Source organism: Podarcis bocagei, assembly GCF_964188305.1.
Source record: "Podarcis bocagei genome assembly, chromosome: 14".
In the NCBI taxonomy this organism is placed as follows: domain Eukaryota; kingdom Metazoa; phylum Chordata; class Lepidosauria; order Squamata; family Lacertidae; genus Podarcis; species Podarcis bocagei.
The window spans coordinates 21417843-21431826 of NC_138139.1; the positions used below are offsets into that span (position 1 = coordinate 21417843).

The 13984-nt window shown below is 45.2% G+C and overlaps 1 protein-coding gene across 2 annotated transcripts in view; it reads right to left on the reverse strand.

Moving 5' to 3' along the window:
• The window catches only part of AGBL1 (AGBL carboxypeptidase 1), a 413198-nt gene that overhangs the window by 258669 nt on the left and 140545 nt on the right, over window positions 1-13984 (reverse strand). For both annotated transcript variants that reach the window (XM_081171065.1, XM_081171064.1), the window contains exon 18: window positions 4570-4750. In XM_081171065.1, the coding sequence (XP_081027191.1) occupies window positions 4570-4750 (181 nt within the window). The remainder of the gene's footprint in view (window positions 1-4569; window positions 4751-13984) is intronic.

A 13984-nucleotide genomic window follows, 5' to 3' on the forward strand; every position in this document is an offset into this window, starting at 1 on the left:
CTGCGGGAGGCAGTGGAAGACAGGAGTGCCTGGCGTCCATGGGGTCACGAAGAGTCGTACACGACTAAACAACAACAAAGATTCCGCCGAAGTCACGTACCCCTTTGTTTGTGAGAGTAGGTATGTAACATTCTCAAACCTGCTGCCTATCTGGGACACTTAACCACAACAGAAAACATGCAGCTGTTCTAATCAGAAGTGGGACACAGCATGGATATATTTGTTTCATTGCTTCCAGGGAGAACCAGCAGGGTAGGGGGATGTTCCCCACTTGAGCTATATGCTGCACTAGTGTAATTACATCACCGCCATCATGTTTGCCGTAGAAGTACATTTGCTTATAGCTTTCAGATCACATTAGCAAAAGCAAGCACCCGGGCCTGGTTTGTCTCGGGACTTCTTAAGCCTCCTGGAGCATGATCAGGGAAGGTCCTATTGGGATGAGAGCTCTCCTCAAGTGGGCAGGGTGTACACTGATGTGGCAGCCGATGTCTAGGCTGCTGGCAGGAACCCTTTCTAAATGCCACATATTGGTGCCTTATCTCTCTGACTGAGCAGGAAGGCTTTGGCACTTGCAGAACGAGCCACTTCAAAGCAATGCGGGGAGGGGGGAATCCCTCTCTAAATCAAGAAAGATGCTGAGATAAGTAGACGGAAGCAGCATCAATAGCACAACTAAAGGGAAGGGGGGGGAGAGATTTATAGGGGCATCTGCGTGCGAGATGCAAAATCACTCTGCTCGTTAAAAAGTCAGATCCGAATGGGGATACTCAGAATAATCATCTTGTTCAGAATTGTCCTGGCTGGCTTCTTTATGAGCTTTCAAAGGAAAGGAGAAGATATTAATTTATACCAGCACTTTAAAGACAGTGAGTTGGAGAAAGTAGGCAGCATGATTGGAAGGGCTCTGGAACACAGGGAGGAAAGGTGAACTGAAACTGCTTGGCTTGTCACAGATGTTTTCAGGAGGTGTGGTGGGGGAAAAGCTTCCCTCTCTCTTCAGAGGCTTTTCAGCACCTCTTTCAAAAGGTTGACTTATTGATTTATGCTGCCTTCATATTACGCCGTTTTCGGTAATGTCACTGCATAGCCAAACCTGATTGGCTGTGTGGCATTGTAACATCACCTTTTCATCATTTGACTCCTGGTCTTGGTGGGGTCCCTTCTCAGCTCATCCAGAAAGCAGCAGCAGCAACCAGAGGGAACAGTGGTATTTGAAAAGGTAATATTCAGAGCAGATGTCTTTGGCATGAAATCACCAGCTCACCACAACACCTCACCTAGGAGGGGTGGTGCAATATTCCTCAAAGTTTTTCAAGGATAAGCCATCTGCCTTATTCTGATGTCTTGCCTACATGTCTTCTGCCCCTGCTCCTCATTGCCCAGCTGCCGGATAAGCAGCCTGATGCTTATGTCTAATTAATGCATGAAGGGGTTAATACCACAGAGGAAGCTGTCCTGCCAGGCTTAGCTCACCTTCAGAGGGACTAGGTCAGTGATGGCCAAACTTGGCCCTCCAGCTTTTTGGGGGACTACAATTCCCATCATCCCTGACTACTGGTCCTGTTAGCTAGGGATGATGGGAGTTGTAGTCCCAAAACAGCTGGAGGGCCAAGTTTGGTCATCACCACAAATGTGTGGTCTTTCTTTCTATGCTGGAGGAAGATGGAAACCTTAGAACACGGGTGTCAAACACAAGGCCCGCGGGCTGAATCCGGCCCGCCAGACCTCGTCATGTGGCCCGTGTAGCCACTGGCGGCCGCCAGCCTTCACCTTTTATTCTCGCTTCTTTTTTTTTTTGACACAAGCAAGCCGCCTCTTCAGCGCATGCGCGGCAGCCTACAAGCCAGAGAACGTCTGCCCTCTAGCGGCGCCGGCCGTTCTACACAGGAAACCTCCACTTTACATGCATTCAGGAAACCTCCACTTGTTTTTATATTGAGCGCATGCCATCCTGTGATGTGACAGATCCAATGGCTGCCTGAACCCTTCTCTCCAGTACTGTAAGTACATATGACGTATGTGGGGGGGAGGGGGTCTGCTTATTGGGGGGGGGGTCTGCTTATTATTCTGCTTAAAAGTCTGAGCGGTAAACTTTGGATATGCTGACCACTTCCGTGATGCGGCCCCCGGTGAATTTGAGTTTGACACCCCTGCCCTAGAAGGAACTCACAAGGGCATATTTCAAAGGTCTAACAGCTTTACTTTGCTACATGTTTTGCGATTTTAAATCTCTCTCACCAAAGAGTACTTGTTTCAAACCTGGATCTTGACATCCAGGAATTCTCCTTTTATACCTATTTTTCCTTGCCACCAACACCAACCACATGTTTTATGAGTGTTTAACACACTCAAATCATTCTGGACGAATCCCAGATCAGCTTAATTCAGTTTGGGAACCAGACTGAAAATACACAGCGAAGGAGACAAAAACGAGAACACAGCAGCCTAATGGGGACTGAGTATGCCCAGTGCATATAGAATACAAAATGACTGGCAGGCGGGGGGGGGGGAGGCTGGGAGACCAGAGGAGGAAATGGAATAGAGCATCCTGGAAAAGGGCATTGTTGGCTGACAGGAACCTGAAACAGGAGGATTCCATATTGCCACATTTTGCTGCAACTCTCACTTGTGATATACAGTCATAGAAATGCAGGGAACGCTTTTGCTCCTCAAGGAACGCCCTTCTTTCCAAGAGTCAACTGGAAATTGCAAGAAAGGTCAGGTGTTCCCCCAGGCCTGTGTCTAGTGGAGATTTTAATTATGTGCAGTGATAATGGAAAGCTGGGAAAGCAAAAGGCGTTTGTCTGGCCCTCAACTTCTCAGGGGCTGTGATGTGTGTGTGCGTGTATGTGTGTGAGAGAGAGAGATTTGAAAACCAGCTCAGGGCAATATCCCATTATTTCATTCAATAGGATCCTGAGCTACTTTCCCTTTCAGCTGTTGTATCAGTGCCACAGCGTGAAAGGTGTGAAGGAGAAGTGAAAAATATGGAGAGACCCAAAAAATCAAAGCTTCCAATAAGCCCCTCTACGGTAAACCTTTGCCCCTCCTTTCTATTTCAAAGGGAACTCACTTGAGAAACTCAATAAAGCACAGCTAAAAAAATTATTCTCTCTCTCTTTTTCCTTTACGTTTTGTTTTTTCTTAAGCTGCCAATTTGGTCCCAGCAAGATTCAGACCACCATGACACAAAAAGAAACCACTGAGTTTCTCAGGCACGGTTCCTGGGCACAAGGATTGGGGCACTACAAACAATTCTATACTTCCATTTGTGAAATACTGGAGGCCATGCAACTCAGAGCAAAAAAGGTAAAGGGAACCCTGACCATTAGGTCCAGTCATGACCGACTCTGGGGTTGTGGCGCTCATCTCGCTCTATAGGCCGAGGGAGCCGGCGTTTGTCCGCAGACAGCTTCTGGGTCATGTGGCCAGCATGACTAAGCCACTTCTGGCGAACCAGAGCAGCACACAGAAACGCCATTTACCTTCCCGCCAGAGCGGTCCCTATTTATCTACTTGCACATGACATGCTTTCAAACTGCTAGGTTGGCAGGAGCAGGGACCAAGCAACGGGAGCTCACCCCGTCACGGGGATTCGAACCGCTGACCTTCTGATCAGCACCTATGGTTCTACTCAGAGCAAAACTTAGCTGGTTCCAAACTTATTCAACCTTACTAAGCAGTAGACACTCACTGTGTTTAATGAAGATTTTTCTCTGAAGTAATTGTCCATAGAATTGTGGCCTTAAGTCAACTTAACATTCAGTCTGATTGAATAACTCATTAACAGCTGGTGGGGTGGTGGTATTTTATTGTTTTTTAAAAAATGTGGATTTTTTAAAGAAAAAAACCTGATGATCAATCAAGTTTCCTTCCCTTTAAAGGTTTTCCAGCACTGATGTCATTGATGTAAATGATCAGCCTCTCATGACTCAAGCAATGTGTTTTAAGATAATTTCCCAAGCAACAAATGAGTTTCCCCCCCCCATGTTAATCAGTCAAGAGAAACTGTTGTCTTCATTAAATACACTCACTATGTCACTTCCACTGAACTACTGTAAAATTTATGTTAATTGGCTAAATAACTGATTAATTGGTTAAAAGGTAGACAGTTAATTTACCCAGAAAATGCATTATTCGGTGAACAGCCTAATCAAATACAAACTTGGGAGAACCATCATATTGATAAATGCATTCTATATTTAGGGAAGAGCAAGAGGCATCACCAGCTCCAAGTCGCAACTGGACAAGGGCCCAAAGTTGTGTACCATTGACAGTGGTTTGAATAATGTTGAAATATGTAATATTTTAAATAAATAAAAATATATGTTAAAATAGGAATCATATAGGGTTTGAATATGGGAGCTGAAAAGCTAAGAGGCTTAGCAAGGGCAGCCGACCAGGCAGCACCATATACCACTACAACTCCTCATTAACGTATCTCATACTAATAAGGAATGTCCCTTGTTGCTGAACGCAGTAGCTGGAACTCACAACTCCATAGGCCTTTTAATATGGCCAGCTTAATTGCTTGCTAGTAACTGCAACCCAAGCGATGTAACTCACTTGCCATTGATGACTCCGTCTGGATTCAGCATGGGGATGACCTTGAAGATGAAGCATTGCCTCAGGAGATCTGCAATGGGGTCACTGCTGAGCAGGAATTCAAGTGTCCCCTTCATTACCCAGCTGGCATTGCTCTCACCCGGGTGGACCCTTGCCATGAGCACCACATAAGGACGGTCACCTAGAAAACACAGTGGGAAGGGTATTCTTTAAAAAAATGCTTTTTCCTGTCCTTCTCCCCCTCAATTATCATCATCATCATCATCATCATCATCATCATCATCATCATCACTACTGCTACTACTAACATACAGTGGTACCTTGGGTTAAGTACTTAATTCGTTCTGGAGGTCCGTTCTTAACCTGAAGCACCACTTTAGCTAATGGGGCCTCCTGCTGCTGCCGTGCCGCCGGAGCACGATTTTTGTTCTCATCCTGAAGCAAAGTTCTTAACCCGAGGTATTATTTCTGGGTTAGCGGAGTCTGTAACCTGAAGCGTATGTAACCTGAAGCATATGTAACCTGAGGTACCACTGTACAGCCATACCTTGGATCCCAAACAGCTTGGCTACTGAACAAATCGGCTCCCGAACAATCGAAACCCAGAAGTGAGTGTTCTGGTTTGTGAACGTTCTTTGGAACTCAAACATCCAATCAGGCTTCCATGGCTTCCAATTGGCTGCGGGAGCTTCCTGCAGCCAATCAGAAGCCGCGCTTTGATTTCCGAACGTTTTGGAAGTCAAATGGACTTCCAGAATATGGATTGTGTTCGACTTCCAAGGTACGACTGTATATCTGTCCCAATAACCTCATGGGAGCTTTATATTCTAAAATGGCACTAAAGCACCATGAGACTTTCCCATGAGACTTTTCTTCTGGGTGGAAAAAGAACAGTGCTTTCTGTTTTGGAGCGCCAGTGGTTCACTGGCTTCGTACGTGTGGTCCACAGCATGTCTATGGAATTCAAATTGAAATGCCATAGAATAAAATACAAGAGATAAAAGAAGCAATACAAATACAACTAAAACCCATACAGCATCTAGCACAGAACACAGGCAGAAAAATTGTTAACTGGTCTGCCAAAACACTCAGCAATTTTCAAGCAGTCGGAGGGAGGAAATGGAGGAACCACTGGCTTTGACACCCAGAGCTGCTTTCTCCATTACTCTGTCAGGTTAAACAAACATGTAGCAAAAACACATATGCCTGTAGTGGTCATCATTTCTGACAGCCACTACAGACAGACGTTGGCAGAGAATCAAGGCCTTCCAACCAATTTTGGCTTTGCATCACATTTGACAACATACCAGCTGTATTCTTTATTCTCTCTCTATTCTAGCCTGCAGCTGAGAAAGGGGGGGGGGGAGTACCATCCACCAGAAAAAGCAAGGGCGAAAAATAGGCCATGCTGTGATTTGGGTCTCGCATGTATTAGTACATCTGCAGTAGAATGATGTGGTCATGTTCTGGGATTGTAGAATGGATTGTACCAGTCAGAGACTATACAGGTGGGGAGTAGCATTTTCAATGTTCCCCCATATTTTAAAAAGCCCACACAAAAACCTGCAAGAAAAGAAAACTGCACATGCATGTGCTGCTGTGGGGATCTTTGGGTCTACAGATGTTGTTGGATTCCAACTCCCACCATCCTTGACCATCCCTGACCATGCTGGTTGGGGCTGGTGGGAGTTGTAGTCCAATAACATCTGGTGGGTCATAGATTCCTCGCCCCTGAACTAGTGCAGCCAGGGGAAATGTACCGTGTGTGTGTGTGTGTGTGTGTGTGTGTGTGTGTGAGTTCATAAAATTTATACACCAGTTCATTATAGTATACAAAAAAAAATATCAAGAAAATCAGGGAAAATTTACAACCCTACTTTAAAACATACAAAGGTTAAAATATTTTAAAAGATTAAAGTCAGCTTAACTTTCAAAGCATTTTAAATTATACGTCCACCTTTCAATAAAAGCAATTTTCAAGGCAGATTAAATTATAATACGTACAAATAATTGAAAGAAATCACAGCTGTAAAAATTTATAATATATTTTTTTAAAGATACTTGATGAACAGAAGTGAAAACAGTAAAATCAGCAGCAATCAAACCAAACACCCCCTGCGATTCCAGTTTTCTACTTGCAGTGGGGTCAGCTGGCTTCTTTGACCTAGGCGAGTATGCAAAAATGTTGCTAATCTAACTCAAGTTTGAAGTGGTACACTACCTTATTCCTTCTACTGCTTACTTAGATCCAGCCTTCTCTATTATCTCTAACAAGGAAAAGGTGCTAGGTAATGGGGGCTTTCAGCTTGATGAGAGTGGGGGCAAAGCACAGCCTAGAAGAGGGCTCTCCGAGTACAGCCCCTTGTACTGGCTATCAGAGTCAGAGGCCACTACAGGAGCAGTGAGACTTCGGCACATGTGGCCCCTTACAAAGAAATTAATGTGTGTGCTGGCCCATATCGACTGTCTCAATTTAAACACCATTACTCACAGCTGCAAACACAATTCCAGGCACTCGCTTGTTCAAGTAATGAACAGCCACTTCTGATTCCGAGTCCCTTTCAAAGTTTGCCAGTAAAAGTGGAAGGAGAATGAAATATCTTCTTTCTGAGAATGATGAGCGTTGACAATCTTGATCCCTAGCTGGCAACCCATCTGACAATTATATGATTTGGTGTGACACTCAATGAGAGATCGTTCCCCCCCTTTTTTTTGCGTGTGTGGGGGGGAACAACAATTGATGGCACCACGCTGGTTCTGAGGTTGTTTTGTCATGCTCAACCAGATCACTTCAGAAAAATGTAAAGCTACATTCAGTTGCTTCGTGGGGTTTGGATTTGGAAGAGGCCCCAGGGGAAGGACGAAGTAGGAACGATACTTCTCTCTTTTAAGAAGAGTCGAAAGCAAGAGCACTGTTGCAAAAGCTGCTTTTATGTCACGTCGTGGTGCTACTGTGTATCTCACTGTCATCCATGGATTGTGGAATCATCTCACGCAAGGGTGGAGAATCAGTTTTCAGCTCAAGGGTCACATTCCCTTCCTAGGACCACATGGCAGGGCCAGAAGCAAAATAGTCTATAACGGTGCGGGACGATTGCAGAACAAATAAATCCAGCATAAACGAGATGGAAGCATGTCCAAGGGGTCTTGACATGAACAATGCCCCTCTCTTCATCTGTCAAAGCCTGGAGAATTTGCACTCACTTGGTGTTTCTGCATGAGTTGCTAGTTGTTGTTGTATAGTCATGTCCGCCTGTAATGGTTCTAGGGGTTGCTCGTGCATAAGCCTGTGCCAACACCTGGCTGGGTTGCCTGAGTGAACCTTTCCTGTCCGGACAGCCACTCACCCGTGGCTGTCTCAATCGCTGGCAGAATCAGGCAGTGGGCATTTCTTAAACTTTTTCCAGCAAAGAAGTTCTTTGACGCCCAGTCTCCTCCTACTCTCCCTGCGCGGAAGCCTTCTGCGCAAGGAGGGCGTAGGCAGCGGAGGACCCTTCCTCTCCCCGCTGGTCCCCGGCAAGGAGTCATGTAACCACCTCTCTGATTCCCCCATCTGCCCCCCTTCTCCACTGGAGCTAAGCTGATTCCCTTCCCCAGAAGATGGGCTGCCTCTCCCAATCCCGGGATGCTCTCTGGGATCCCTCTGGAGCTTGCTCTCTCCCTCCAGCACTGATGGCAGTTCCCTGACACCGCCTCTTCGTGACCCCATGAACCAGAGCACGCCAGGCACTCCTGTCTTCCACTGCCTCCCGCAGTTTGGTCAAACTCATGTTAGTAGCTTCAAGAACACTATTCCAACCATCTTGTCCTCTGCCATCCCCTTCTCCTGGTGCCTTCCATCTTTCCCAACATCAGGGTCTTTTCCAGGGAGTCTTCTCGTCTCATGAGGTGGCCAAAGTATTGGAGCCTCAGCTTCACGATCTGTCCTTCCAGTGAGCACTCAAGGATGATTTCCTTAAGAATAGAGAGGTTTGATCTTCTTGCAGTCCATGGGACTCTCAAGAGTCTCCTCCAGCACCATAATTCAAAAGCATCAATTCTTCGGCGATCAGCCTTCTTTATGGTCCACCTCTCACTTCCATACATCACTACTGGGAAAACCATAGCTTTAACTATACGGACCTTTGTTGGCAAGGTGATGTCTCTGCTTTTTAAGGTGCTGTCTAGGTTTGTCATTGCTTTGTCATTGAGTTGCTAGATTCGCCCCCTATTTGGAAGGCCTTTGCCAATGGGATTGTTCAGCAGCATTTAACAACGTATGATTGATCAGCTACCTGTGGCTAGATGTTCCACAGGCCTGACCTGTCTACTCCAGATGCCAATTTGCCATGCTGGTTGGGGATAATGGGAGCTGCAGTTCAACAACTGGAGGACACTGTATTACATCTCTCCTCTTCCTTGACTATTGACCTTTCTGGCCAGGGCTGATGTAGTTCAACAAAATCTGGAGGGCACCATATTGGCTACCCCCAGGTTCCTATACAGTCTGTGCTATGCTTGAAGCAACAGACAATACAAATGCCTGCTCCTGAATCATATGCATCGTATTTCTTATTTCCCAGCTATTTCATTGGCTGCCCCCTCCCTTTCTCGTCTTCTCCCCCTCACCATGATTTAGAACTGCTCTCTGGTCTCATTGTTGAGCGAAACCTATGGGATTCTGCATTTGTGGCTTGGAATTGGACTCCTGAGGGCCCCTAATGGACAACAGCTGTAAATAGCACTGAACCAAATACAACATGCTGCCTTAAAAAATAAAATAAAATTGATGACTGAAGCCTTAACAATTCTTATCTGTTCTCAGAGGGGTGGGGAGGGAGGGGAGCACAGCATGTTAATTGAGATGCCTTGTTTCTGCTTGTAGATGCCTTCTTCTTCTTGATCACAGGTAGGGATGGAAGGGTCTGTCAATTTCAGTGCTCTTTGTTTCGCATTTTTCCAAACTTAGATTCACTTCCCCACAATTCTGCAGCAATCTGTGATTTCTTTTTTGTTAAAAAAACCCTCATGAAAATTATCCAGCATTTCAGCATGAATTTCTCCTAATAAACCCATTTTTTGCATGCAAGCAATTTCCCCCAATGTAAATAATTTCTATGTATATTTATTTTTAGGCACACTTTTAACTATTGAATGCATTTTTGTAAACATTTGTTAGACATCTGCATCGCAAAATTTAGATAAATGTAAATTTCACATGTTGTTTCAGAAGGTGTGAACTGAGTAAGTTTGCATTAAAATGCAAACTGAAATGACTATCTCTCCTATCCCTATCCCTGCCACTCCATTTCATTCTCACTGGCACATTAGTGTGTTCCATCCTGTTCCACCCCCTTGCATGCCATTCCATCCTATTATATGCTTTTCATACCCACTTTTTAATGTAACAAACTTGCTTTTCAATGCGTTTATCAGCAAGACGCACATGCTGTTGCAAACTTATTTTAAATAAAATATGCATTTTTTTAGGTGCATTTTTTGTACACCAAAACTGTATTGCACAATCCAGAGAGGTGTGTTGTCAGACTAAGGAGTTGCAAGCAAGTCTGGGAGAGTCAGATTGGGTTAGTGGTCCACTGCACATAGCATACAAAACAAATTTCTCTCCTATCCCTAAGTAATGCTTGGGTGAGCAGGCTGGTGAGCTCCCCCTGGGATGGGCGAAAGGATCAGAATGATGAAAACACACTCATCTCTTCTGTACCGTAATCAAAGAATTGTAGAGTTGGAAGAGACTACCAGAGTCATCTAGTCCAACCCTCTGCAAGGCAGGAATCTTTTGCCCAATGTTGGGCTCAAACCGACAACCCAGAATTTAAGAGTCTCGTGCTCTCCTGACTGAGTTATCCCAGCAAACATATGATGCTCAGATACATGCCTGAACTAGCCATTCAAATGGTATTACTGATTCATCATGACCTCAGATAATGAGACAACCCAAGTCAGAATTGCCTCTGCAGTACCCTAATTCACAGCTGCCTAAACAATGCAAATGTCTTCCCAAGGCATATTGCATGGAACTTGTACAAGGTCTCTTAATGGGCCGAGGTCCTTCAAGGCTGTGTTCGAAGGCCAGTTCTTTCAAAGCATTAGGTGACCATTTTGAGAAGAGTCCTTATTGGATTCTGGGGAAGCTGCCAGCCAGCTCAGGTTAGCTATTTATCTCTGCAGAAACCTCATGTGGCACATAACCTTCTCTGGGAATGTAAATAATAAAAAGGGGGAAAGCGCAGGAACCTTTTTCCGCTACATAAAGTCTCATCCAACATATCACATCTTGTTACACTGCATTACGTTCTGACATGCCCAGAATATAATGCCGAACTGCTGGCAGACGTCAGCCAGGAAGAGGTGAATGAGGGTTGGTGTCATGGTTTGTATGTGTTTACTGCAAACTGGAGTAGAAACAGAAAAGAAAAGAAACATTCACAGTTTTGAGAGACAAAAAGGATCAACAGGTGCAGAATTTTTAACACTGCAAACAAGCTGCAGGCTGCTATTTGCATGGAAAAGTGGAGGTTTGGAGGAAATGCCTCAAAAATCACAAGGGAGGGTGTTCTGGCAAATCTCCTAATGTCTATCCTAGCTGATTGAGAGAGACAGTGCAGATTAGTAGGGATGGATGAATCTGTCGTTTTTGTTTTTCTTGGTTTCTCATTTTTCCAGCAGTAAGTTCCATTCCCCCTATTTCCGCATCAATGTGCAATGCTTTCTTTTCAGGAAGGCACATTCCATGTGCATTTCCCCAAAATTATGCATTTTCATATGACAATGCTGCCCAGTGTAAGCATTTCTGCAACCAAACTTTCCTAATACGATATAGCTTTGCATATTATTTTTCACAAATATATGCCGTTTTGTGCAATCTCTTCGGTTGGCAATCTGCATAACAAAATTTAGAGCTTCAGGATTTTGAAAGGTAGCAGCGTTTTGGTTCACTTGCTAGTTTAGCAAATGCAAAATTGGTAAGTCTACAGGAAAATGTGAACTGAACAAATTTGTTCCCCTTCGTTACCTGGGAATGGGGATTCTATGAGCCAATTCTTACAGACGTAGGCAGGTATCTTTATACTTACGTATTTCTCAGACTACAACTTCCATCATCCCCAAACACCAGCCACACCAGCTGGTGATGATGGGACTTGCAGTCTTCAAGTCATGTGGCCTGTGGTTTTCCAGGGTTTCAGACAGCCAGTCTCTCCCATCACCACCTACCCAATCTTTTTTTGAGTGTGGGAGAGATTGAAGCTGGGACCTTCTTAATGGAAGGAGAAGCATGCACTCTACCACTGAGCTGTGCTCCATCTCCTGATATTCTACACCAGGAGTAGAGAACCTCAGGTCCATACGCATATGCATCCCTCCTTGCCTCCTTATGTGGCCCTTTGAATTCTCTCAAGGCCACAACCCTCCCAGCCACAACCCTCATTGGCTCTACTTTGCACCCTCCTTTTCAACCACCTTTTCTTCCTTCCTTCCTTTGTCCCTCCTTCCTAACTGCTTCCAAATGCCCTGTGCACAGAAACAGTTTCTGGATAAAGGCAACGAGGGTCCTGACAGTCTGCAATGATTCTTTTGGATTTTGCAACTATATATTATACATGCAGGCATTGTTATTGTTGCACACGGCAAAAGGGAACATTACGAACGTTAAATTGCTTTGCCCATGAACTGCCTTGCTCAGTACTTTCATATCCTGGTGGGGTTGTTTCATGAGCCGCGTTGCCTGGCAACCTCCTTTGTGTGCCTGTGTGTGTGGCAGTGTTATTGGAATGCACTCACCTTTTAAATGAGAGATTCTTGGAAGGGATTGGGCCATAAAGAGAAAAGACCCAGACACAGGCATGTGATGCCCAGGCCACAGTCCATTTCATGTCTTAGAGAGGTTTGCGGGATGTGCTTTGAGAACTAAGTGTGGCATGATGGACAAGAACACAGAAAGCTGCCTTATACCATGTCAGACTGCTGGTCCATCTAGCTCAGGCATCCCCAAACGCAGCCCTCCAGATGTTTTGGGACTACAGTTGCCATCATCCCTGACCACTGGTCCTGTTAGCTAGGGATGGTGGGAGTTGTAGTCCCAAAACATCTGGAGGGCTGAGTTTGGGAGTGCCTGATCTAGCTGAAGGGCAGGGAATCTTGGTCCACTAGAAGGTGCAGTTTGGTCCAGGAGCCAAACCACACCTACCTGTGAAGCAGCTGATGGCACTGGGTGATGTCAGCTGATGGGCAAGGGGTGGGATTCAATTCTGCATTCACAGTGCACACAGAACTAGCGTACACAGCTAAAGCAGTATATTTAATCTCCCATCCATTTTAGCTGGAGAACCACATTGCAAAATGCAGAGAAGTGCGAATTTCAAATGATGGCTGTGCTTTGGTTCATGCACAGTTTCGGGATATGTGAATCAAGTACTGGATTATGGAAACTGGATCAAAATTCTGATGATGGGATAACAATCATTGGGGCATGTTTCAGTTGTCATTCTGTTTGCCTGTTTTGTGTGTTTCTTTCTGAACTTTTCTTACCTGTACCAAACCCTTAGGAAGGGGTGGGTTCAGGAAGATAAGCAAAGTTGTGTTTGGTAAGCCCAAGAATAGCTGGCCCACCTGGTGGACAATAGCCACAGCAGCAGAGAAGGACTTGTGTATGAGAACACCATATTGGCTCTGGCAGTGCATCTGTGCAGTCCCAAACTTCCCACTGCCTCATCATCCCCTTCCTGAAAGAAAAAAGGAAGGGGTGGGTTCACAGTGGCCCACCCCTCATGAAGGAGGCTATGAATAGCAACTATCCACAAAGACTATACTCCACTACTGGAGGCAGAATGCCCCTGTATACCAGTTGCTGGGAATCACATGTTGGGAGAGTGCTGTTGCCCTCAAATCCTTCATGTGAGCTTCCCAGAGTCATCTAGTTGGCCACTGGGAGAAGAGGATGCTGGAATACATGAGCCTTCAGTCTATCCAGCAGGGCTTTCCTTATGAACCAGCACGGCAAAGGCTGATTTAACACATAGGAAACTGCATGCTTCCATAGTTAAACTATGGACTTCACTTCTGCAAGATTTAACAATTCAAGGAGAATAAGTCTATCAATGGCTGCTAGCCATGAAGGCTATGTTCCACCTCCACTGTTGGAAGCAGTGTGCACTCAGGTCTGGCTCAAGGGCTTCCATTGGGGCATCTGGTTGACCATAATAATATAATAGTAATTTATTATTTATACCCCACCCATCTGGCTGGGTTTCCCCAGACCACTGTGAGAACAGGATGCTGGACTAGATGGGCAAAGGAAACTGCCTCAGGCTAAATCAGTCCAGCTACAGTGGTACCTCGATTTACGAACTTAATCCGTTCCGGAAGCCCATTCTTAAACCAAAACCGTTCTTAAACCGAGGCGCGCTTTCCCTAA